At 45.6% G+C, this 24,989-nt stretch overlaps 7 protein-coding genes across 13 annotated transcripts; 3 read left to right on the top strand and 4 right to left on the bottom strand.

The window, feature by feature from the left end:
- Nucleotides 1–329: 329 nt before the first annotated feature.
- Nucleotides 330–12,905, top strand: LOC119560811 (actin-binding LIM protein 2). 7 transcript variants are annotated; one of them, XM_037874453.1, is made up of 11 exons: nt 330–800; nt 7,459–7,769; nt 8,067–8,738; nt 9,296–9,352; nt 9,498–10,051; nt 10,113–10,286; nt 10,621–10,760; nt 11,367–11,473; nt 11,651–11,717; nt 11,776–12,017; nt 12,075–12,904. In XM_037874453.1, exons 1-11 carry the CDS (start codon nt 797–799, stop codon nt 12,186–12,188), a joined length of 2,442 nt encoding a protein of 813 aa, XP_037730381.1. In that variant the 5' UTR covers nt 330–796; the 3' UTR covers nt 12,189–12,904. The 7 variants fall into 7 exon arrangements, with proteins under 7 accessions (XP_037730381.1, XP_037730376.1, XP_037730377.1 ...); XM_037874448.1 differs by lacking the exon at nt 330–800 and adding an exon at nt 7,195–7,315 and having other exon boundaries at nt 12,075–12,905; XM_037874449.1 differs by lacking the exons at nt 330–800; nt 11,367–11,473 and adding exons at nt 7,198–7,315; nt 10,849–10,934.
- LOC119560815 lies at nt 12,898–14,225 on the bottom strand. The gene is made up of 3 exons (XM_037874459.1): nt 14,005–14,225; nt 13,780–13,935; nt 12,898–13,720 (listed from the first exon to the last, which is right to left on the bottom strand). Exons 1-3 carry the CDS (start codon nt 14,125–14,127, stop codon nt 13,253–13,255), a joined length of 747 nt encoding a protein of 248 aa, XP_037730387.1. The 5' UTR covers nt 14,128–14,225; the 3' UTR covers nt 12,898–13,252.
- Nucleotides 14,226–14,490: 265 nt separating this feature from the next.
- On the top strand, nt 14,491–15,478 carry LOC119560570 (transmembrane emp24 domain-containing protein eca). Its single transcript, XM_037874089.1, has 2 exons — nt 14,491–14,721; nt 14,783–15,478. The coding sequence occupies exons 1-2, from the start codon at nt 14,589–14,591 to the stop codon at nt 15,298–15,300; spliced, it is 651 nt and encodes a 216-aa protein (XP_037730017.1). The 5' UTR covers nt 14,491–14,588; the 3' UTR covers nt 15,301–15,478.
- A 254-nt stretch (nt 15,479–15,732) lies between these two features.
- Nucleotides 15,733–18,530, top strand: LOC119560568 (peptide transporter family 1). Its single transcript, XM_037874087.1, has 7 exons — nt 15,733–15,988; nt 16,064–16,297; nt 16,787–17,015; nt 17,079–17,353; nt 17,407–17,612; nt 17,668–17,973; nt 18,028–18,530. Exons 1-7 carry the CDS (start codon nt 15,955–15,957, stop codon nt 18,418–18,420), a joined length of 1,677 nt encoding a protein of 558 aa, XP_037730015.1. The 5' UTR covers nt 15,733–15,954; the 3' UTR covers nt 18,421–18,530.
- Nucleotides 18,394–19,970, bottom strand: LOC119560569 (nucleoside diphosphate kinase 7). Its single transcript, XM_037874088.1, has 4 exons — nt 19,734–19,970; nt 19,507–19,673; nt 19,278–19,445; nt 18,394–19,227 (listed from the first exon to the last, which is right to left on the bottom strand). The coding sequence occupies exons 1-4, from the start codon at nt 19,860–19,862 to the stop codon at nt 18,528–18,530; spliced, it is 1,164 nt and encodes a 387-aa protein (XP_037730016.1). The 5' UTR covers nt 19,863–19,970; the 3' UTR covers nt 18,394–18,527.
- A 307-nt stretch (nt 19,971–20,277) lies between these two features.
- LOC119560940 (uncharacterized protein CG16817) lies at nt 20,278–21,991 on the bottom strand. The gene is made up of 4 exons (XM_037874676.1): nt 21,834–21,991; nt 21,264–21,350; nt 20,938–21,194; nt 20,278–20,867 (listed from the first exon to the last, which is right to left on the bottom strand). Exons 1-4 carry the CDS (start codon nt 21,848–21,850, stop codon nt 20,686–20,688), a joined length of 543 nt encoding a protein of 180 aa, XP_037730604.1. The 5' UTR covers nt 21,851–21,991; the 3' UTR covers nt 20,278–20,685.
- Nucleotides 21,992–22,350: 359 nt separating this feature from the next.
- LOC119560839 (neprilysin-2) lies at nt 22,351–24,689 on the bottom strand. Its single transcript, XM_037874490.1, has 2 exons — nt 23,613–24,689; nt 22,351–23,548 (listed from the first exon to the last, which is right to left on the bottom strand). Exons 1-2 carry the CDS (start codon nt 24,687–24,689, stop codon nt 22,553–22,555), a joined length of 2,073 nt encoding a protein of 690 aa, XP_037730418.1. The 3' UTR covers nt 22,351–22,552.
- Between the last annotated feature and the right edge of the window lie 300 nt (nt 24,690–24,989).

Genomic DNA, 24,989 nt, shown 5'->3' with positions numbered 1-24,989 from the left:
TTACTTGGCACCGTATTATTTTTATATAAAATTAAACTGTATAATATTTCCATGCATTTTAAGCCCGTAATAATACTTATTTTTTATAATTTGCTTGACGTATTTTTTTGTTTTGATAGATTTTAAAACCCAATTCATAACTTAACGGTACAGCGCTATTTACAATGTCAGCCCTAGTTCAGCCAAGTTCCCCACCCCTATCGAGGTTATCAACTTTAATCTTGAGATACAACCGCTGCACTTTAACATTTTAGTGATGTGGAAACTTCGATAGTCGCCATTGAACATCGATGTTTTCAAACTGTGCGAACCGTATCTCTCAGATACTTAGTCGTTTTTTTGCTGCCGTCGGTTTCGGTGCGGTGCGGTGTTTTTTTCTGGTCGCAGCTCCGATTTGAGAATCAGACTTTCAGGCATTTCAAAAAAGGCCACCATTTTCCCCTGTGATCTTTGTCGGCGAATTGAATTTGCGGGTCCACGAGCACTTTCGACATTTGCGAACACACCATAACCAATCCAACCACTCAACTCTAATTCTCCTATCGAAACTCACACGCTTACACACTTCTAACAATCTTGCTACGCAGATTGCGAATGCATACGGCGAAAGATACAAATAGAAAAAATCTAAGCAGAAGAAAAATTTTGTTAGTGAAGTGAAGAGGAAGTAGTGGTGACCTGTGCGCGAGTATTTGTGCTTTCCCCGTGCCGTGTGTGTCTGTTCTAGTGTGCGTGATTCCCTCCCCCGTTTTGCAGGCGCAAAAGCGAAGAGCATAGCAGCAAATAGTATCTCGCCATGGGTAAGTTATCTGCCGACACACAGATACTCTCTCTCGCCGTTTAAGGTGTGTGTGTGTGTGTGTGTCTGCGCAAAGTTATCGAAAGGGGGTGGTGGTGGGTGGTGCGATAGAGTATTATGGCATTATCGGCCTTATCGTATCAGGAGTGGTTGAGGGGGAGAGGGAGTGGGAGTGGGAAAGGAGGAAGAGAGGCGTGGAATGCGCTCAGGTGCTCACACACACACACTTCCTCCTGTCCCTCTCTCCCTCCCACTGCCGGCGGGTCATCAATCAATACTGGCCAGCTGAGAGTTGGATCTCTATCTCCTGGCCACCGCTCTCTTTCGGCCCTTCGCTCACCAACACACTGGCCCACTAGCATATGATTGTAGTCCACGTCCACTCCCTATTTTAAGTTCTCAGCTGGGATGACGTCAGTGTTGTTGTAAGAACAAGTTTCGTGTGTGCTTCTTTGCTTTCTTACTTCTTTATTTTTTATTTTCCGCCCCGAATCGAGGTGATAACGGAGGAGGAGGAGAGGCTAAAAACCTGACCGAATAAACCTCAAAGTACTTGTGCATGCAACTGCAATTACACACGATACCGTTAGGGCGTCCCGCCGTGAGAGCCGCTCTCAAATAACCTGTAAACCGTTCGATGTGAACGTAAATGTGAATGGGCTTGACGGATTCGTATTCGAATTCAGATTCAGATTCAGATTCTTACATTTTGTGCCTTCTCTTCGCTTCTGTTCTCCGGTTGCCGTTGCAAAGGGCTTTTGTACCGCTATTCGAGAGACGTACTTGTATTGTCAATGATTAATTACTCGGCTACTCCGCTACTGGCCCTAATTGAGTTCATGTGGGGTGCACTGGGGGAAACTGGTGGTAATTGCTTCTCTTCGCGTGGGAAAGAATTCCTAACAGTTATAATAACTCCAGAACACCAGGAAACTGCAGAAATCTCGGTTAAATTAGTTCGGCTTTCTGCACAGAAAAAATTCTGACGTTCTCATCTGAGTTGAAAATGTTCTTAAAAATAGATCGACATTTTTTAGTTGAAAATGTTTTTATTTTGCTCGAATCAAGTTGAATTGGCGGTATTTAAGTACATTGTATGTACAAATCAACTATAAGTTCAGTCCTTAGTGTATACTTATCAAAAAGTTGTTAAATAAACTCAATTTAACTTTTCTCTTCTCACCATTTTGTTCTTATATTGATACCAAAATGTACTTACACGGCTTTTAAGAACGAATGTTCTCAATTCAAGAACAATGTTCTCAATTCAAGAACAATGTCCTTGAATAGTTTCACTGTGTGGTACTAATATTCTATCGTCCGATATTTTCAAATAAATATATCATTGCATACTTTTTGGAACCTTAACGAGTTATTCCAAATTAGTAGAGGTTTCGTTATTTCTCATTATCCTTTTACAAATTTCTTGACGTTAGAGACGTTAGTAATTCCAATGATATGGTCTATAATCTTTGAAAAAACTATATTATAGTTTTTATATATATTATTATTTTTTTTTTTAATATCTTCAGAAAGTGTTAACATGTTTCATTTTTTGAATGTGGTATATTTTCTGACCTTATATTATTTAGACATGTTTTTATTAGGTGAATTTAAGATCAGTTCTTTTAAGCTGACCTTTACTTTCTTGCAGCTTACTTTTAAAACCGTATTTTAAAAACTGTGTTATGTATATTGCATTTTCCCGAGTGGATTATTCAGCAGTCTACAAGTAGCTGCATGCGTGCCTAAAATGCCTAATTGACTTGGACTTGCTGAGGATGGGGAAGTGGACGTCGATGTGGACCCCATAACGTGCAGTCGCTCCACGCCGCAAAAGGCTTAACAATAGCCATAAAGCCATCCGAATCCCCAGCCCCATCTCAATCTCCATCTGCGGCAAAGGCGACTGCAACTGCTCGACATGAACTCATGACAAGCACATTGACTTCCACTGGGTTTCCTTTTTCGTTTCAAATGAAAACGAAAGGGGCGAGCGAGTGTGAGTCCCCCGATCACCAGCCTCCCCCTCATTCATTTAGTGGGGTTTTTCTCATTTACTCTGTCCGTTGATTTGTTCGTCTCCGTCGTGCATTTCGTGGAGTTTCGTGGCGTTTCCCAGGCGGGGTTATATAGGTCAGAGCACTTGCATAGAAAGTGGCATCTCCTCTTGTGTCGTGCTGCCCTCCTCCACCTCCACCTCCTCCCCAGCTTCCTTATTTTCCCCATTTTCCTCATTTTCCCCACCCTCCTCCACCCCGTTCACTTGCCTAATTGAATGCTATTTTCGTAGTTGCAGCGTCATCAGCTGCACTTGTGTGGGGTGCTCTTTTCACTTTTCGTCTAATAAGCATACAGGAAGTACTTTCAAATCGACCGAAGCACCGAAAACTCTAAACCAACTTGGGTGTACTTTCGTGTTTATATGTCTGTGCGATGCGTCAGGTAGCACAGCATTAAAAAACACTTGCAAGCGTTTCAAATTTGATGAGTAATGCGTGGAAGAAACAAACATACAAATGTATATCTACCTATAGCAGTGGTCGAGAAGAATCAAAAATAGAAGAATACCACCTCAAATCTCTGCTACAGACAGGTGCAAATTTAAACTTATCCGATTTCTGGTATATTTCCTGAACAGCCCAAAATCTTCCGCTTGTAATCATGTTTGCTAACATAATATGGAAATAAAATACCATGTGTACATTTCGACTGTGCCAACAAGATACAAAATTTGGCCTGCTATTCAAGTGGCCACAACTGTTGATTTGCCTTGCCAAATATACATTTGTGTAGATTGTACATTATGCTGTTGCTCTTTCGAACTAGAAATGTTTGTGCGTATAAACAGAACCATTCGTGGGTGAAATGTGGGCGTGGAATGCACAAGAGAGCGATGTTTGCTTTCGGCTTTATTTATTGTCTGCCAACCAGCCAGGCTCGTTCAATTTCCAGCCGTGTCGGAGTGTTTCGAGTGTTTGGAGTGGCGTTCCCACGCGGGCTGTTCCACCTGCTTCCGCCCGTCACCTTGACCTGCTTTGTCCTCGGCACTATCCTGCTCGAATCCAGTCAAGGATCTGACGCACTTGCTCCGGCTGAACTCGCACAGTGCGCATTGAGGGCATGTCGTGCCAGTGACGAAGGTCGTTTCGCTGTCTGCCTTATTTTCCTGCCACTTTTCCAATTCGATTTTTCATGCACGGAAAAAAAGTATAAATAAAGATGGTAAATACATTTTACATCTTTTTAAGAGGAACGAAAGTAAATATATAAAGAAGAAATATACAGATAGGTTTAAAAATGTAATATATTTCCACACAAAAATAATTACTTCCTAATACTCATATCATAGAATGACCAAAATGATCATTTACCATCTTTCAATGAAAAAGGAAATAAAAAAAGGAAATATTTTAAACATTACTTTTTGGATTGGTAAACATATTTTACATTTTCCATTAAAAAATAATTACTTTATGGTACTATACTAAAGTATTTCCATTGGGCAACAAATTTATTTATTTATTATATTTACATAATATATGTAAATAATATAAATATTTTGTATGATACTTTTTTAAGGCATATATAAGAAATACCTAGAAAATATCTTAAACTATATTGGTTAATGCCTAGTTTAGGTTATATTTTAGCCTGTAGGTTCATTCCCACTCCTTGTGCTTTAAGGTTTGTTTCGATTATTTTCCTTTAAGGTTAGGGTCGCTCTGGCTTTTTGGGCGCGGCTGAAAAGTTAATTAAAATATTTTCGCTGCCCTGCAGCTTGACCCCTCCACATCGGATCGATGGGGCCAGAGTGAGGTCTGTTCGAAGAGTGCGACTGTAACCTTGGACTTGCCCCCTGGCAGCCGGACGGGTTTCTTATTGTATACGTTTTCGTACCGAATTTTAGTATTGTTTGCTTGTATCTCAAATTGTATTTCAAATTCGAGCATGCTCCAGCGTAGTCCCAACCAGTTTGTTTGTGGCAGATACTCGTACTCGCACATAAACTCCGCAGCTCGTCGATGGCGATGACATCATCGTCGTCACTAAAACCGCTCTGCGCAATTACAATAAAATAACACTGAAAATGTGCGCTCAAACTTTTATTGTACTAACTTATGGTCGGATGAGACGACGTCGCCGTTTTGCCGGCTCTCTGTTGCATGAAAATGTAATTTTCGCTGGATTTGTTTGCCAATTATCGGCTGTACGCTAAACGCGGGTAAAAAGCGCTGAGAACCCAATAAACAAAACGCCAAAATCAATATGCAAATTGCGGAAAAATGTGTGTGATTGCATAATAAACAAGGCGGTTAGCCAACGAACATACAAATAAATGAAATTAATTAAAAGCGGCGAAAAGAGAGAAAAACACACGTACTCGTACACGAACTTTAAACAAACCGGGGACGGAAGTCCAAGTTGGTGACGAAAGCGCGCTTTCCGCCGAACGTATCTGTATCTGTCGGTGTACATCTGTATCTGTATCTCTGCCACAGCGATCATCGGTGTTTCTGTATCTGTACTATCAGGTCGTCTGGCGTTCCAACTGGACCGCTGGCTGTGAAAAAATTCGGTGGCGTCACCGCACAAATAAATATTCATTCTTGAATTTGTGTATATAATATATATTCGCTATAGCGTTGTGTAGGTGGTTTGGCAAATTGAGTTTGTATATATTGTATGTATCACGAAAAGGTATTGGCTTTAATATCAAAATAAACAGTGGAGAGAACTGATAAACGGCACTCCCTTGAAATCATATATCATGCATTCTTCTCTTACATATGCACAAAAAGTTCAATGCACTGGGGCCAGTGAACAAGACTAATTCAATAAACAGACAAATGAGTTTTATGTTTCTGTAATTGTAACCCCAACACCATCAAGATATTTTGAGTTTAATAATGAATGAACATTATCAATTTCATTTGATTCCATGAATTTCAGTTTATAAAGTAACCTATAGGTCACACAAATAGAATTTCTTTATTAATTAGCATTCCTTAGCGATCATATTTGTAGTTCTAATAAAAGTTTAGCCCCTCGTATGAACGTTTTAATACAAGATAATGGCTGGTACCGCTATACGGCATACGTCACTATTATAAAACAAGTTAACGGCACCCATAAACCTTATCAATAATTTCTATTTTGGAAGCAAACCCAAATATGAAAAGGCAACAACTGCAGACCGAATTGTGGAATAACAAAAAATCCCCAAAGGCCTGAAAAAAATAACAGAGAGGTAGAAAAAGTGCTCAGACGGCGGGCTATAATGTGGTCGGTGGGTCGGTCTTATGAGTTTATATATATACTCTCTCTATGCACTGCAACCGGCTGCTTTTAGCCGCTGTGTGGTTTCTACGTTCTGCCGTCTATTTAATCAACCGCAGACTTCTGCCGCCGACTGCCTACGGCGGACAAGAAAGCCGCCAGAACAGATCAACACATCAGTCATGGCCAACAATTAGTTTCGATGCGTTCTGCCGTCATGGCTCCGAGTTCTGAGTCCCCCCTATATATACTTATGTATATTCCAGATCTTCGCCACGAAAGTCAACAGATCTCAACGGGTTGGCTCTCTCTAAAGCATAAAAATATTACATATGTGTAAACTAACTTATGATGTACGGTTCCATAGAAACTGAACATAATTATATGGCGGTGTCTTAGAAGTACCTACAATTTGTACCTGTACTTTAAACCCAAACCAACTAATTTTTAATTAACTGAGGGAACGTTTATTACAGGAAAGAATTTTTCAGTTCTTTGTAAGTGGGCGAAAACTAATCAGAAAACAAATACCTTGGTCTCGTCAGGTCATTGATCAAACAGGTGATAAGGCTTAAAATATTATCTACCTACCTTTGCGCAAACAAACTGGATATGGCGATACAGATGGGGCTTCCAAGAAATCACTTTATTTTCAGCGATTCTCAAAAGGTTGGAATTTTGACCCTCCCCGCATTCTTGCTAAATTTTTATGAATGCAACTCTTGTTATCTTGGCTGCTCAGTGGGGTTCGTTTTTCGCCCCATGCTACCTTGCTGTTTATTCGCAATTTGCTGGGATATTTCCCACACTATATATATGTAGAAAGACAGACACATGCAAATGTGGGGGTTCCATGTCAGATCTATTTAACCTGTTCCACACTTGTGTACATTAACGAACGGCAAGTGTGTGTGCTGGCTTTATATAAAGAAAATATCTGCCCTTGGCCTTATCAATGATAAGATTAATTGCTTGCCAGGCGCATGAGTCACACGGGCCTAAGAACGATTTACGGGTATGTCGGGGTGTGTAGAAGATAGAAGAGTTGGCCGGCCACAGACTGTCAATATAGTAAGCACACACATGTAACGAATCTCAGCGACATACGATATATTGATATATGTATACCTATAATGCTCGTATATCCATTCCGAAACATCCACAAACAGACTAGTCTGATGTACCCTCGCACATTCGGAACGGGGCTTCGAACTGAGCTCGGCAAAACGGGGCAAGGTTGGGGCATTATCGCATCACATGCATATGACATCAGCGCAACACTGCGTATACGTAATCTGGCGATAGCGCTGATTGAATGAATTGTATGTATAGAGTATACTAACCGGTGGTCTTCCTTTCTTTTGCATTGTTCCACATAGGTAAACAAAAAATCTACTGTGCGAAATGCACGAAAAAGTGCTCCGGCGAGGTGCTCCGCGTGGCGGACAACCACTTCCACAAGGCCTGCTTCCAGTGCTGCCAGTGCAAGAAGTCCCTGGCCACCGGCGGATTCTTCACAAAGGACAACGCCTACTACTGCATACCGGATTACCAAAGGCTCTATGGAACTAAGTGCGCCAATTGCCAGCAGTATGTGGAGGGCGAGGTGGTCAGCACCATGGGCAAGACCTATCACCAGAAGTGCTTCACCTGCTCCAAGTGCAAGCAGCCCTTCAAGTCGGGCAGTAAGGTAAGTGGGCCTCAAGATATAGTAATACTATCGAACTTTCTAAGCATTAACTATCCAACAAAGAAGTCTTATTAAAGCAGAGGTCACCAAAAGAAGCAGTGCAGACGGCCCGCGGGATAGAAAATGCACTGCCTCTTTTAGCTCCCACTGCAGTAAAGCGTGGTATTACATTATACGTGATGTATCGTATCGTGTATGGTATTAAGAGACTTGGTTTTAGGAAGGGTCAGTTCAGGAAGTTCGATTGTGTTTAGATTTTAATAAAATTATTTAACCTTTAACCCTTTTTCCCCACAGGTTACCAACACCGGTAAGGAGGTGCTCTGCGAGCACTGCGTCTCGGGGGCTCCCGTGTCGCCCAGTCGCCAGGCGGTCGGAGGAGGCGTCTCCTCGCCAGCTCCGCCGGCGGAGAGTCCCACGAGGGCCACTGCCCACCAGCAGCACGGCGGGGTGATCTCGCACAAGGCGCATCTGAAGGAGGACTACGATCCCAACGACTGTGCAGGATGCGGGGAGCTGCTGAAGGAGGGCCAGGCCCTGGTGGCCCTGGACAGGCAGTGGCACGTCTCCTGCTTCCGGTGCAAGGCCTGCCAGGCGGTGCTCAACGGGGAGTACATGGGCAAGGACGCGGTGCCCTACTGCGAGAAGTGCTACCAGAAGGGATTCGGGGTGAAGTGCGCCTACTGCAGCCGCTTCATCAGCGGCAAGGTGCTCCAGGCGGGCGACAACCACCACTTCCATCCGACCTGTGCCCGCTGCACCAAGTGCGGCGATCCCTTTGGCGACGGCGAGGAGATGTACCTGCAGGGCAGTGCCATCTGGCATCCGCGATGCGGTCCGGGTCCCTCTGAGTCCGGGATCATCATAAACGGCGGCGGGGGCAGCACCTCGGTGGCCGGAGGTGCCTCCAACGGCAACTTCACAGACACCGAGTGCGACCGGATGAGCTCCAGTGCCCTTAGCGAGATGGTAGGTAGTCGGATCTGCAGAGGGCCATGATGAGAATCCAAGAGATCCCGAACTTAGAGAGGCTGCTGAGCTTGCAACTAATTTGAATGCTGCAAAATTCACAAAAAGCACAAACACTTTCATTTACAATAAAAATGGAATATGGTGATATGTTCCATTTCATTTTAGGCTGGGTGATATTTCAGACTTTTATAAGGTCTCCAATAAATTTAGAATATAGTGCTGTATAAAGTTGGTAGTCCATTAAATATTTTGTAATAATATAAAATACACCTAAAAATGTATTATATAAATTCCAAAAACGATATAGAATCTTTTAGAATATCCTTGAGAACATTTTTCAAAAAGAATACTTTTTTTTGAAAGTTCAACAAATTTTTAAAATTTCGAACAAATATATTTTTTGCTGTAGATACTCTGAAATATCACCCATCTCAATCTACCACCCCCTGCACCTATACACCCACACCATTACAAGCAACTTATGATTTTATAATTTCAGTTATTTGCATTTTAGTTGTTTTGAGCTTGCGTTTTTATTTTTCGTTCGTTTTCAGTACATCCGCTCCAGAACTCCGAGTTTTAATGGTTCACTTTATTCCTCTAGCCGCAAGGTTTGTTTTATGATTTTTTTATGATTTCCCTTCATTTACTGCCATTGTTTTGAATATATTACTAAAACTGAGAAAAAACACACGGCACTGCATGTACTTTTCAGATTATTGACTAACTGCATACTAATGAGATTTGTTTTTACAGCACTATCGAACGGTGAGTCCGGGTCTGATACTCCGGGAGTACGGGCGACCCAATGCCGAGGACATCTCGCGCATCTACACCTACAGCTATCTGACGGATGCGCCGCACTATCTGAGGAAGCCGATCGATCCGTATGACAAGACGCCGCTGTCGCCGCACTTCCACCGGCCCTCCTCGTACGCCACCACGGCCAGCAATGCGGGCTCGGTGGCCGGAAGCCGTCCGCCGTCGCGTCCCCACTCCAGGACACGCAGCGCCATGAAGGTCCTGGTGGACGCCATCCGCTCGGAGACGCCGCGGCCCAAGAGTCCGGGCATGAACAACGAGGAGCCCATCGAGCTCTCCCACTATCCGGCTGCCAAGAAGCCGCCACCAGGTGAGCAGCCCAAGATCGAGAGGGACGACTTCCCCGCTCCGCCGTATCCCTACACGGATCCGGAGCGCCGGCGGCGGTACAGTGATACCTACAAGGGAGTGCCCGCCTCGGATGACGAGGATGAGAATGTTGAGAATGGCAAGCAGAATGGCAAGGTCAAGAATGGCGAGGAGCAGCAGTGAGTGTTGGATCGAAGTGAAGATATATTCGAATTTTGTAAAACCTCTTCTCTTAAATAGACGCCTTCAACGGGAAGCCGAGCAGCTGGAGAAGCTCAACTCGGGCATTGGATCCGCAATCGCCAAGGACCTCAAGGAGCACGCCAAGTACAGGAAGTGGAAGCAGAACAACCTGGATCCGCGCAATGCTTCCAGGACGCCTTCTGCTTCCAAGGAGCCACTGTACAAATTAAGGTAGGATATTAGTCCTTTAAAAATCAATTGATGTTAAAATGGTTAGCCTCTTTCGCATTCTATTCTAGGCTTATGTGTTTTATTATTATTTGTCTTTAATCTAGTTCGATAAGATTGCATTCACTTGAGATTCCAGTCGTTATATTGATTATTTGAAGTGGTTCTTGCAATAGAGTTATCCGACCTGTAGACAATCGTTAGTTTTATTAACTGACATACACATACCAAATTTCGTATCTCTTTACTATATATAACAATAAATAGATGATTTTACTGACAAGATATCTAAATATGATCGAAAGCATACTAATTTCGAACTATTCTGGTATTCCAGATACGAATCACCCATTGGGGCCTCGCCCTCGCGCCATCTGGACCACCAGAAGCCCTTCTACGAGGACGAGATGTTCGATCGATCCACCAGCTATCGTGGCTCGCTTGGCAAATCGCTGGGAAATGCGCCCAGTTACAATGGTAATCCTCTAGCCAGTATAGCCTAAGTCCCGTTTTTCAGGCGAGCGATTCGATACCGATATTATATATAGCCCAATTACGTTTATAGCCATACATTCCTACCGATCGCCGCCCAAGCCCGGATACGGATTCAAAACGACGACTCTGCCCTATATACGCAATGGCTACAGCTCCGTAAGTGCTGCCTGTTGCTTCAGATCTTATAAAGATCTCAGATACTCGGTGCCGGGCTATGTCGGTTATGTCTTGTAGCTTACCCCTATACCACTAATCCCGAATAGTTATAATCCCAAATCTGTGTTGCTGACGGTATTCGTTTGTCTTTCTCTCACTTTTTAATGCTGCCACTGGTTGCTCACCTGGATGAACTAACAAATGTTTCGCAATTGCCCCAACTGGTTGGTCTGCTGCTTCATTGTGTGTCTTAATTCCAATCTTAATCCCCATCCTATCCCCCTGTCTATGTGTATGCTATTGTTGCCCTGACAAACCCACAAAACTAACACCCACCCATCCACACTAACCACCACCCGACTCGAACTCGAACATATGCATCCTGAACATCATCTACATCACTTGAACACCATCTACATCTACTCTGCCCAGTGGTGAGTGCGCTGCGCCATGTGCCCAAACCAGGATACGGCCTGGCTCCACGCTCCCACACATTCAGCTCCACCACATCCGCTGCGGCCACGATGCATGGTGCCACTGTAAGACCGCTTTTGTTGTTGTTGTTATGCCGTAGAGTCCTTTGAGTCCCTTTCTTTTGTTTGGGTACTACTGAGTACCGCCTGTAATCTTGCACTGGTTTTTGGTTTGTTACTTTGCATGTACTTAAATACCATCTCCAGTGATCAGAAACTAATGCTATCTCCATTTTAAAATAGGACTTCTCTTATGGAGGACTGGGCGACAAAACCCACAGCACAGATTTGAGCTGCGGCAAATCGGAGGGTGAGTTATATAGTCTTTTAGGTTCCTAGTTATCCTGCTAATATAATCCCCTTTGCAGCCTCTGTGGACTCCATCACCGAGGGCGATAGACGCGCTCTGATGGGCGGCGACCTGCCCGCCTCGAGCACTTACTCAGGAGCTCTCTCCTACCACTATCCCCAGGCCGGACTCATCCGGCGCAGTCTGCCCAACATGGCCCACTCCATGCTGGTGCACGAGCCGGCCAAGATCTATCCCTATCACCTACTGCTAATCACAAACTATCGTCTGCCCTCGGACGTAGATCGCTGTAATCTAGAGGTGGGTTTCAGTGATATATAACCATTCAGGATACTAATGATCTATGTATACCCCCAGCGTCATCTTTCGGACATCGAGTTCGAGCACATCTTGCAGTGCGCCAGGTCGGAGTTCTACAGGCTTCCCCAGTGGCGACGCAACGAGCTGAAGCGGCGAGTGAAGCTCTTCTAAGGGCCAAAGGATTTGAGGCCGACGGAACCGAGGATAGCTACCCAAGTGGAGGCTGCTTGCGACGAAACCAAAAGAATTCAATTTACCTTAACAGCAGATGGTTATTACCCACATATGGAGGAGATGAAAAACAATATAAAACATGAAAACGAAACGGGAAACTATGCTAATTTCACAGCCAGTTTTGAAACACGCTTTAAATAGTTGATGCAAGTAAAACCAACTAAACTAAATTTAAATACATAGTTACATTTACAGTGCGGAGCAGCTAGCGGGCCGCTTCTGTTTATTTTTTTAAGAATTAGTTGCGCTAACGCAAAATTGTAACTGAAAAACTATATGAAAGGAACAGAAAATCCCAATAAAAAGAAAGTGTATACAGATTTAAATTAGTTAAACATTGCATGTCCGGCATGAAGGCTTTTTATACGCAGTGCGAAAGCAAATTAAACGCAAACATAAACTGGACTTTCTTTTCCAAATTACACTTTAATTCAAACATGTTACGGTCTTAAGAACCGAGAAATGCATCAAAGAATGAGAAATTAATGTACCTACAGCAAAATCACACAGCAATAAGCGAAACGTTAGATGTGTGGCATCAAGTTTACGCTAAATCATTATGCAAATTTTATTTATTACTAAATATTTTATTTATTTATTTAAATAGAATATGTCAAAGAATAAACCAGAGATAATAAAACAGGACAAAAGCAGTGTCAACGTGTTTACAATTATTCAAACATTTCGTGAGTGGCGATTATAAAGTAGCTTAATCCTAGATGGTATTGCTTTTCTCGTCGAATCGACAAAGTCTAGAAGGTATTCGAGGTTGGCTGTCTTTAAACAGAAAGTTCTATGGAATGTTATTAATATAGTTGGCATAATTCACTTTAAGCTTTGTCGAATCGCCGTGGGACAACCATCTTGGGCTTAATTCGGTGTGATTTGAGTTCGGGACGCAATATGTGACTGGAATGTAAAGTTTACAGAATAAATACCTAAGTATTGAACTAGATTCCACAGAACTGGGAGATTATCTATATAGCACCATTGGTATTGCCTTAGTTTTGCTTGTGCAGAGCTTCGTCGGGACGCAAGCCGTATGTGAGCTGGGTCTTCATCACCGCCAGACTGCTGCCGATGATCTTTTTGTGGTAAATCTGCCTCGTGACGAAGCCAAAGTCGTCGTAGAAGTCGCGCTCACTCTCCTGCCATTCGGAGATGGTGCACTCCAGCGAAGCGTAGCCGGCAGTGATGCAGTTCTTGACCACCTGCTTCACCATGGGCTCCATGATCGTCTGGTAGGGATAGTTGGGATCGATGGCAAAGCGGTAGATCCAGGCCGCATTGTAGACGGCATGGTGATTCTTCACACTAATCGCGGCCACAATCCTGCGACGGAATTTCCTTACAGAGGCCTCGTCATACGGGCAGCTCTCCATGAAGATCTGGTAGCTAGCCTCCTTGGGTGAGCAGCGGAAAATGAAGGGTTCATAGCACTCGGCCACCAGGGATTGCGATGGTTTTGTCTGGAAATTGTGATATCGTAGAGTTAGGGAACTTGGCTTTGGTATAGTTAGGCTCTTACCCTCATCAGCTCCACCGCTTTGGAGTAAAACGAGAAGTAGGTGCCGGTAAACAAGCAGAAAATGCAAGCGGGCACAGTGAGGGCGCAGAAAAGTAGGGGCACTCCCAGAAATATGAAGAATATGGCCCACGTGATGACTATGAACTGCAGGGTGATCTAGAAAGCAAGAGAAACCCAGTTAAATCCAATCCACTGATCGCAGGAAGATAAGTCACGTAGCCTCACCTCTCGAAAGCAATAGACGAAGAAGGACTTGTTGGAGAACGACATGATGTAGTCCCGCACCAGCTCCTGGCACTTGAGCTCGTCATCTTGCGTGTAGTTGCGTATAACAATAAATGGCTGCATTAAAGTATTATTAAGCTATTCGGCTGGCCAAACAAAATAAAAATAAAAACACTGCCCAATCAGTGTGTCCAAAGCGATGCAAAATTCCACTAGTTCTTGGGGCGGCACAGCTGATACGGCAGCGTTGCCAGACGAACGAAATATCGAAAAAGTAAAGATAGAGGTGGAAGCGTGAGGGAACTATTGCAAGAGATACTATTAATTATTATATATATAATACTTAAAGTTATTACTATGTAAATTATGCATCTATAATGCAAATCATTTAAATTTAATTCTTATTTTTGTTATTTTCATATATAGTTCAATGTTTCAGATTTATGTTCGTGACCCAGCCCCGTCACGCTGCCATCTCCTTTGCCAAACACTTTGACTTCGATCTGGCACTTTTTCTCATGACGTGTCGGCGAGCTTAACTTTATTAAACAACCACTCGGAAAAGTCACTGCAAATAGCCGAAAATGCGCGACCAACTCATCAGCCTGGCCCTGCTGCTGTGCGCCCTGCACAGCGCCTGCGGATTGTACTTCCACATATCGGAGACGGAGCGCAAGTGCTTCATCGAGGAGGTTCCGGATGAGACCACTGTGATTGGTGAGTGCCAGCGCCCAGTGCCAACTTGGTACTTTTCTAATCAGACTTCCTCCGCCTGCAGTCAACTACAAGGTGGAGCTGTACGATCCGCGCTCCAATGGATTCATGCCCTCATCCCCTGGCATTGGAATGCATGTGGAGGTCCGCGACAGCGACGACAAGATCGTGCTATCCCGCGTCTACAGCTCCCAGGGGCGCATCTCGTTCACATCGCACACTCCCGGCGAGCACGTCATCTGCATGTACTCCAACAGCACTGCCTGGTTCAGCGGAGCCCAGCTGCGCGTCCACCTGGACATCCAGGTGGGTGAGCACGCCATCGACTACGCCAATGTGGCGCAGAAGGAGAAGCTAACCGAGCTGCAGCTGCGCATCCGCCAGCTGCTCGACCAGGTGGAGCAGATCACCAAGGAGCAGAACTACCAGCGCTATCGCGAGGAGCGCTTCCGCCACACCAGCGAGAGCACCAACTCCCGCGTTTTATGGTGGTCGCTGGCACAGACCGTCGTCTTGGTTTGCATGGGCTTCTGGCAGATGCGCCATCTCAAGAGCTTCTTCGAGGCCAAGAAGCTGGTGTAAGGTGCTCGGGGGCTGGAGCATCGTCATCCGTGTGTTTTCCCCGTCATTTGGCAGGAATTTGCGAATTTCATCGATGGATCGTCATCAACCAACCAGCCGATTTGGCCCCTCGACTCCAAGCACTTCTAGTTTTAATTTCTTGTGCGTAATTTAATAAAATCCATTGTACAAAAAGAGACCGACTGTGCACATCCTATCCCACATCCTATCTTGGCTGGGTCAGGCCGCCAGTCAGCTGAGCCCGGTCCCGTGACTGGGATGAGCGTGGCTCGGCCTTATCAGCGGCCTCTGGGCAGATAACCTGTGGCGTTGGCGTTAACTCCCTAGTTTTAAGCTCGCGCTGCATCGTGACTGGCTGCATCGGCCGGCACCGACTGCCCTTTATCTCATTGTTTGTTCTGGCGGAGAGGAGTCTTCAGTAGCTCTTGGACCGCCCAGAGCAGCGGTCGTCAGTCGCGGCACAAATCCGTCGCCCAAACAATAGAGCTCGTTGTGGCTGTGGCCCACCAAACGCAACCACCGACGACCCACAAAAGCCGCAGCTCTGTAACCCGATCTGGTCCGAAGCGCTTTCAAGTCAACAACTGGTCCAGGTCTCTGCTCCCTCTCCGGTTCAGTTCGTTTACGTCGGATTAGCCGTGCAGGCTGTTCAAAATGTTTCGCGCTACGGAAATCGGCAGCGAAGAAAGTGAGTCTCCAGATAAGATAAGACAAGATCTTCAGGTAATCAACCCCGCCTCCCTTTTATTACAACTATATGTAGCCCTGCCTGCGCTGGCGGAGCTCAGTCAGATGGAATACGAGCCGGAGGCACGGGACATTGAGTGGGGCGGTTGGAGGGCAGAACGGGCCCAGTTGAAGCGGCCTCATCGCAGCTCCCTTCCAAATTATGGCTTCGCCCCGCCGCCCATCCGCATGGAGTACAGGTATCCACGGGCTGTCTTCTTCGTCTTGGCCACAAAGTTCTTTGAGGCCTTCGCAGCCAACGGCATACGCAGTAAGTTATATGTAGATCTAGACCATCGGTCTGAGTACAATTATTTGTTTTTGTCTGTTCGAAAAATTCCGAAAACCGGGCTTATCAGCGGCACAGAAATACAAACACAGGGAGGTCTTATTAACAGTCGAAAGACCTGTGTTACATTATATTAGGGGCACAGATAAGATGAAAGAAAAGCAGCATGGATCAAGCGAAAGATTGGGATGTTCATGATCTAATGTGTATTGCTCTAAAGGTAATCTAAAAAATATACGTATACTGGATTTATGATATATTAGTATCCAGAATCTTTAAAGATTTTCTTATCTATTTTTCAAGCCCTTCTGGGTATTTACATATTTATACAACATTCCTTTATAAAAGGAGATCTTAAATATTTTCCAACCAATGTCGAAGTCTCAATGCTGCGACCTTGATTTCATGGTCAATAAATCAAGACTGATTGCAGCCTTACACCCGATTATGTATTATTGAATTCGTTTACAGCCGTTCTCGCCCTCTATCTGCGCGATGATCTCAACTTCTCCGAAAGCTTTTCCACGGTGGTGCTGCACATCTTTAACTTCTTCGGCCAGTTCTGTCCGATCATTGGGGCCATCCTGGCGGACAGCTACATGGGCAACGTGCGCACGATCTCCGGCTTCAGTTTCATCTATGCCTTTGGATGGCTACTGCTCGTACTGACATCCCTGCCCGCCATGGGTCTTCCAATGGTGTTAGTACATGTAATGCTAGGACTCAGATTAGCAGTTTAGCTGATCCTTGTTTCTTTTCTTAGGCTGCTGGTGTCCATCGCCCTGTTATTTATCGCCGTGGGTAATGGATCCATTCGGGCCTGCATCACTTCATTAGGAGCGCTGCAATTTAAGCTTCCGGAACAGAGCGCCCACCTGGCCGAGTATTTCTCTTTCTACTATTTCGTCTATTACTTTGGCATCTTCCTGAGCAAAATCCTTCCTCCGCTGGTAAGGGCCAACACACAGTGCTTCGACAAGGCGGAGTGCTATTCAGCAGTATTCGGCACCCTGGGCAGTGCCTTCATGATGGCCTGGAGTAAGTATTTATCACTCGCCTTTTACAATTTGTATATCTATCCCTGATATTAGTTATCTTTCTGGTTGGAAAATGCTTTTACAAGTCCGAAAAGCTGTCCGATGACAATATACTCTTCAAGTTCTGCGGCTGCATTAAAACAGCTCTAGTGGAGAAGTGGCGACGTCGCAAATCGCCGAAGCGCACCAGCTACTGGCTGCACAATGCAGTTGGTGCCTACGACGAGGGCTTCGTTAACGATGTCTCCAGGGTCTTAAGGGTAGGCTATTATTTAACAAGCCTTCTTTAACTTAAGAATTCCATTTTTGTTTTAGATATCCAAGCTTTTCATTCCGCTACCGTTCTACTTCGCCTTGCTGGCGCAACAAGATTCCAGCTGGACCTTTCAGGCCACTCAGATGAATACAACACTGCTGGGCGTGACCATCCAACCGGATCAGGCCAAAGCCGTGGGTCCAATCTTCCTGTTCATGCTCATCCCCTTGTGGCAGTATATAACCGTGCCTTTGCTGCGTCGCTACTTCAATTGGGAGCTGCAGCCGCTCCATAGTGTAACAGTGGGTGGTATTTTCTCCGCAGGCGCCTTCTTCTGTGCAGGAGCTGTGCAGGAACGAATAATGGTGAGTGCTGATAGTAAAAGTCTTCACCTGATAGTTGCTTAACCCGTCTTGAAGAATTCCCCGCTTCAAACAGTGAATATAGCCTGGCAACTGCCGCAGTTCCTTTTGCTTATGATGGGCGAACTGCTGCTCTCCATTCCGGGTCTTCAGTTCGCTTTCACCCAAGCGCCGACCTCCATGAAGTCGGTGGTGACGGCTGCCTGGTTCCTGAACAATGCCTTCGGGAATCTCATCGTGGTGTTGGTCACCGAACTGGGTATGATGAGCTCCCAGATGGCCGAGTACTTCTTCTATGCGGTGGTCATGCTGGTCTGCATTATCCTATACGCCCTGCTGGCCTTTGATTATTCGCTGCAGGAACGAAAGGGCGGGCTATATGTTAGGGGTCTGGACAGCGATCCCGAGGATCGGGATGTGCCCAGCACCAGCCGCAGCGGCAGCATCTAGAAGAGGTTCTATTCTCTAGTATTTCCATTGCACTTGTAATTTATTGATACACGCACATAGGCAACACGCATTTAACTGAAAATAAATAAAAGCTAAGCAACTAAAAATCAGTCTATTATCTTGAACATGTACTGCAGCTCCAGGTTCGAGTCATCGGGCAGGTCGGTGCAGTGGACGGCGTTCTGCACCTTGGACTTCCCGAACTTGGCGCGCAGCGTGTGCGGCCGCAACAGCTTGGCGATCTCGGGATCCATGGGCCCGCAGAAGTTGCGGAATTCCGGATTCGCTTTCATCTCGGGATCGGCGCAAGCGATCTCCATGCACATGCACACTCCACTGGCCAGCTGGGCCACCATGGGAATATACTCGGGCAGGACGCCGCGATAGACCTCGTAGAACTCCTCGCAATTGATGCGCGCCATCAGGATCATGCGCATGGCCGTGATACGAAAGCCGTTGGCCAGGATCTCGGAGATGATGTCTCCCAGAAGGCCATCTTTAATGCTGTGCGGCTTGATGATGGCCAGAGTGGTGTTCTTAAACAGGCAATCCTTGATGATGCTGTGCCGCGCCTCAAAGAAGAACTTGAGGTCCATTTCCACGTCGTCGTCGTTGTCGGAGTAGTAGAAGCCGTAGCGGATCTCCTCGCTCTCGCACAGCTCCTCCAGACTGGGCGACAGCTTCACATTGGGTGTCTCCAGCTCGGAGCTCTTGTAGCGAGCGCAGGCTTTTATGATCTCTACCACATTGTCCCCGATCAGCTCCAGGCTAATGGCCGGACCCGCCAGCAGCTCGTTCATCAGCACTCTGAGATTAAGTGGGTGAGAAACATTCGCTGGCACTTTGGCTTTACTCACGAAGAGGAGACATCCGTCTTATCTTTGCCGGATAGGAATTGGGTAACCATCTTGGGGGAGAACTGCACCATCATGCCCTGGTTTATGTTGATCTTGTTGTCGATCAGTGTCTTGAGGAATTTGCCCAGGTGCTTGGTCCACATGTTGTTCTTGAGCAGAACGAAGCCTCTGGAAGAGATCGGTATTACAGGTTAATGGGTATGGAAGTCTGGCCCTTGATTCTTCCTACTTCTTGCGGTATTTGGCCAGGTTGGTGCGCGTGGTGTCATCTGCATAGTCCACAATGTCGAACTGCCGGCCAAACACATTGATCTTGGAGCCCACGAAGAAGTCGCGTTGCGTCAACTCGGGGATCTTGGTGCGCCGCAGGAAGGTGCGCTTGTTCCGCTGGTCGAACTGGGGAATGGGAATATGAAGGATTAAGTCTGCTATGAAGGAGGATCTTTCAGCTCTTACCACTTCCACCGCTTTGTCGGAAACGTAATAGGTGATCAGGAATGGGCGGATGATTCCCGCCTCTGCGTGGTACCACTCGGCCGCGAAGGCCAGGCGCCGCTCGCTCGCCGGGATCGCTGCGGGTTTCATGGCTTGGATTGCTTTCGGGGTTCCTTGTGCTTTTTCCTTTCAATCACTTGACAGCAAATCCTTTATTTCGAGTGAAAACTGTTTGTTTGCTTCGCATTTTCAAGTGTGCTTCTTCTTTCCCGCGTTGTCACAGCAACAGCGTTGCCAACACAACGAAAAACAGATGAACAGGCGCGAGATTTAAAAAATATCTATATTAATTTAAAGACTCACATATAAATAACTGCCCTTAAAATTGAAGGATAATTTTTTTAATGAATAACAATGCTTAATAAAAATTTATGACTTCGTACTTGCGTAACTTGTACCTGTGTAATACCTTTTCATTTCTCCTTAACCGATTCCAGAACTTTCTAGCTCTCCCATACTTTTTTGCAAATAAAATACCCGAAAGCTTAAGTTTTTCATTTTTTTATTGTAATTTCCTTTATTTACAGGAAACAAAAATAATAAATTGCAAACTGATTTTGCAATAAATTGGTTGTAGCTTTCCTCTGGTTGTTAAATTCTAGCGTAAAACTTATGGTTTTCCCTTGTCGGCGCCAAATCATCTTGTTCCTTGTGTTGCTTCTTGTTAACATCTCTCCTCTGAATACGCATATTCAGCTAAATTAAATGTGGTTTTTCTTTGATTGGAATAGTGTGTTATGTACGCATGCGTTTGTGGATGTTCTTATGAGTGATTGAGTGTTCTTTTCTTTTCGTTTTAGTTTTCTTGGGAGTGTGAGGAGTGAGTGTTGTGATCGTGTGTTGACTTATGGTATAAGCGCCACGGCTAACGCTACGACTACGCCAAAATGCTAGACACCATCCGAGCGGCCGTCTAGGCAGCTGGCTTCTCCTTGTCACCCTCGCCGCCCTCCTCTTCGTTCTGGGACAGACTCGGGATGCTGTCATCGGAGTCCTCCTCCTCGTCGTCGACGTTGAAGTCGTCGAACTTGTTGTTCCAGTCGCCACCAGGGCTGTTCAGGAAATTGCCAAACATGCCGTTGTCTTTTTGATCACCTGGCGGGGGGAATAGGTGTGTTAAGACGAGTGAGATTTCAGGATGATATTAGTAGATAGTGAGACTTACCCTCCTCTTCGTCGGACTCATCGCGCCACTTGGCAAAGTTGGCCTTTAGGAAATGCAACTTGGTCTTGTCCGTGGTCAGCGAGGACCAGTAGGGTCCGGCCGTCTTCTTGGGTATTGTGAATTCCAGGCAACGGCCGATGTTCTTGCTGGTCACCTTCTCGGGATCCACCTCGTGGAGGAAGTTCAGTGTGACCTCGTACTTCTTCGACGCATCCAGCACGTTCACGCCCTTGAAGGTGAAGCTTTTTTCCGTGACTCTGTTTTGGGATGCCGACTGGGATTAGGATGTCTGCTGCTACGCAATAGATATACAATCAGGCACTTACTTGTGTTCGATGTCCTTGCACTCCACATCAATGATGACGTAGAGAAAGTCATTACGCTGGGCCCATGAAACTGGAGGCGGAATAACTCTGGAATAGGTAAAATAAGTAAACATAAATAAGGTTTTAGGGGGAGGAGTGGTTGGGGTAGTTTGCATCCGGTGTCATGGCAACTCGCATCGCATTTTCTGGAAGCGGGTGCATGAACTATGCAAATTCCCCGACTGGCCATTTGCATAGGCCGCTTCGCCCAGGCGAAAGTCCATGCCGAAAATCCACGGCACTAGCGACAGCCCAAACATAACCTCAAAAACTGGGCCCACCGATTAGTCCCACAAATAACGCAATGCAGATGCGCACGGGACACGCCCACCGCAGGCACAACGCCCCATCCATCAGATCCCCAAAAGGATAATGTGCATCCGCTGGGGATCGAGCTGGTTTCATGGCCAGGAGTTCGAAATGGACGCCACCGCCGTCGCCGCCGCAACAAAGCACGCGACGCACAAAGAAGCCACAAAAAGATGGGCCGGATAAGTTTGGGGAACCGGGGATTCCCGGCTGCAGACTCACCCTGCTGCTGACGACATTATGCTGCTGCTGTTGCGATTTGCTGTTTTTCGGTTAACGGAGCCGGAACACTTCTGACTGACAGCCTGTTTTTCGTTATAAAAAAAGGCAATCTCAGTGGAACAAAATTGTCATGCACAAAATTGTCATGAAACAGAGTGGCCGAGAGCGCGGCGGAAATGTACCTAAAAATGCCTGCGCAAACTGCCGGGTGGAAAGCTGAGCTGGGCCAATAGTGGGTACATAAACCCATCAAAATAACCGTTACATGAAAAGTAAGAAAATAGATTTTACATTTACCTGATTCAAAAATGGTATTTGAATGTTGAAACGTTATAAATATTGTAGCAATTTTCTGAATAAAAATTAAAATGTATTCATTTTATTGTCCAATTTTTATAGAACTACAATAATATACAAAGTGCGTTTTTTTACATTTCACCTTAAAAAAAAAAAGTAAAAAAAAAGTTACAGCCAAAAATTGTATTTGAATGTGGGAACTTTATGAATATTGTAGCAATTTTCTGAATAATAATTAAAATGTATTCATTTTATTGTCAAATTTTATAGAACTACAATTATACACAACGTGCGTTATTTTACATTTCACCTTTTTAAAAAAAACGTTACTAAAAAGTTAAAGCCATCTATAAAACTAATTTATTAACTATATTCAGGTTTTAGAGATAAATTGTTTCCCCAGTCCTGAATCATTAATAATATTACCAAAGGCGGCATGTTTTTGCAGCAGGACGCATTCCACTTCCCACGGAGCAGTTGTAGGCCTGGAAGAAGTCCTCGTTGTTGGACACGGCACCCAGGATCCGGTACTTGTCGATGGTGTGTTCATTGGTCAGGTCCTTCCAGTAGTGCTCCTCCTGGTACTCTGCGCAGAAAACCTGCGCGAAGCCCAGGAAGAATAGCTGTTCCGGCGTGAGGTCGAGACCTGGCATCTGATCGCTGATCCTCTCCTGTCCAGGATCCTCCAGCAACCGCCTCTTGAGGCTGCGGTAGGCCGCCAAAGCCTGTCTTAAGCCACCATTATCGGCAATGTTCTCGTCCATTGTCGTCTTTCCGTTGATATGGCGGTTGATCTCCGGGATTGTGTACCTGTCATATTGGTCCATGTAGCACTCGGCGCGTTGCTCGAAATCCTGACGAGATTTCTCCGACCACCAGGAGCGCATGTTGCCAGTGCCGTCAAAATAAGAACTGGTTGTGTCGAAACCATGGGTCAGTTCGTGGCCCACAATGAAGCCCAAGGTGCCGAATTTCAGGGGAAGTGGCCAGGAGCGGTGGTAGATGGGTGGCTCCAGGATTCCGGCCATCACGTTGATGGAGTTGTCCAGCATGTAGTAGGCCGCCGATACTTGCATACCCAGCAGCATCATCTGGGGCTTGGTATCGTTCGCCAGTTCCTCATAGTGCCGACTGCTAAAGCGATTGAGTTCGACGGTAAGGCGCTGCAGATTGATGTTGGTAGAGGCGTAGCTATCCTCGACGACTTTCAGGCTGCCAATTTCACGGATCAGACGATCTGTTAGAGCGTTATCCTCGAAGGCACCGATGCGGGACTGAATGCCAGACTCCTTGAGCAGAGCCTCCTGTCGAGTTTCTGAATCAAGCCACTCGGCTTCCTCAAGCGACCTCCGAAGGCTTTTTCGTAGTTCCTGCACAATTTCCGATACTTCCGAACTTTTTTCCGCACTAAAGTCATTCTAAAAGGAAAAAAGAAACTTATTATAAATATATCACAAATTTATAGAACTTAAGAAGACCCACCGCCATATAGAGTTTGTCGAATAGGAACGCCATGGAGGTCTGCATCGTGACAGCACAATAATCCCTTTGGTACTTTGGCGCCTTTATTTTGGGATCGAACCTATAGAGCAGCTGCATGGCCAGATAGTTAGCCACCGCTTCAGGATGTCTTTCGCACACCTTGTCCAGTTCCACGTAGTAGAAGTCGCAAATATTTTTATCTGAAACATGGAGCCCGTTCCAGGAAATATCATAATAGTGCGTCCACTGGGGGAACTCTCTCTGAATCTCAAAGGGGGAGAAAACTTCGCACTGGCCGGGAACTTCGAGGACAGCTCTCCAAAATGTGAAAACCCCGGCGATCACTTCATCGATTTTATCTTCTGGTAACTTAAAGTCCCTCAGATAACCACGCATCCGCTTCTCATTTAACTGGAAGGCACGGGTGGAATTACTGGATATATTATCCTCGAGAACGATGTGATCGAATCCCAGTTCGGGCAGTTTGGTGTAGGGCACAAAGGGATACACAGCCAGGAGCGCCTCGCGGATAAGTCCTTTGGCTCCATAGTTGCTCAGGTGGGCGCTCATGTTGAACCAACTGAATTTGGAGGCATTCCATGCGGCTCCATCGATGGCGGGAAAGCCTCCGAACGACCGAATGAGATCCAAGTATGCGGGATCGGCTACATTGAATGGATGGAGCTCTGCTCCCAAGCAGGCATTGTAGAATCTTTGGGCCACCATCAGTTCGCTCGACACATTAAGAACCTCCGCCAGATCCATTCTAGTTACCAGTTGCTCCGCAATGTCGCTCAGTGTGTAGATCACATCGGCAAAGCTGTTCCGCCGGTGCCAGGAGTACCGATCCGGCTTTACCTTTGGATAATTACCGCAGGCGTATTCGTAGAAGTCGTCACAGGGCGCGACGCTTATGTTCATATAGGATTTCATAGTATCAGCGTATACCTTCAGGTAGTCAGCCGTAGAGTTACTAGTCGGTTTATAATTGCTGTCGGTATTATCAGGCCCATCCATCACGCTTCTGGCATCGCAATGCATAAGAATCGTGCAAATTAGGACTCCCCACAGCAACATTTTCAAGAAAAACTTTTTTAAAGCCCGACTGTCTGATTTAAATCGCGATCAGAGACTGGGAGCATCCCAAAGAAGCTTGCAATCTCCCAATACTAATTATTACAAAAGCTAACCTAAGCAAGAGCGCAGTGATCAAGAGATTATAAACACATATCAATTAAAATGCTTCTCGGTATAAAGAACAGAAATTGAGCCTAGACTATTGATAAGACAGTGCGTGAAACAAGTTTATGTTCCGCAGAAATTAAAAAATATGGCTTAGTATTTTTTAAACAGTTTCGTTTTGAGAAACCAAACCAG

Source organism: Drosophila subpulchrella, unplaced genomic scaffold (assembly GCF_014743375.2).
Source record: "Drosophila subpulchrella strain 33 F10 #4 breed RU33 unplaced genomic scaffold, RU_Dsub_v1.1 Primary Assembly Seq354, whole genome shotgun sequence".
NCBI lineage: Eukaryota > Metazoa > Arthropoda > Insecta > Diptera > Drosophilidae > Drosophila > Drosophila subpulchrella.
Note: the sequence above shows the minus strand (reverse complement) of the source record. Positions and strands in the feature narration are given on the sequence as shown.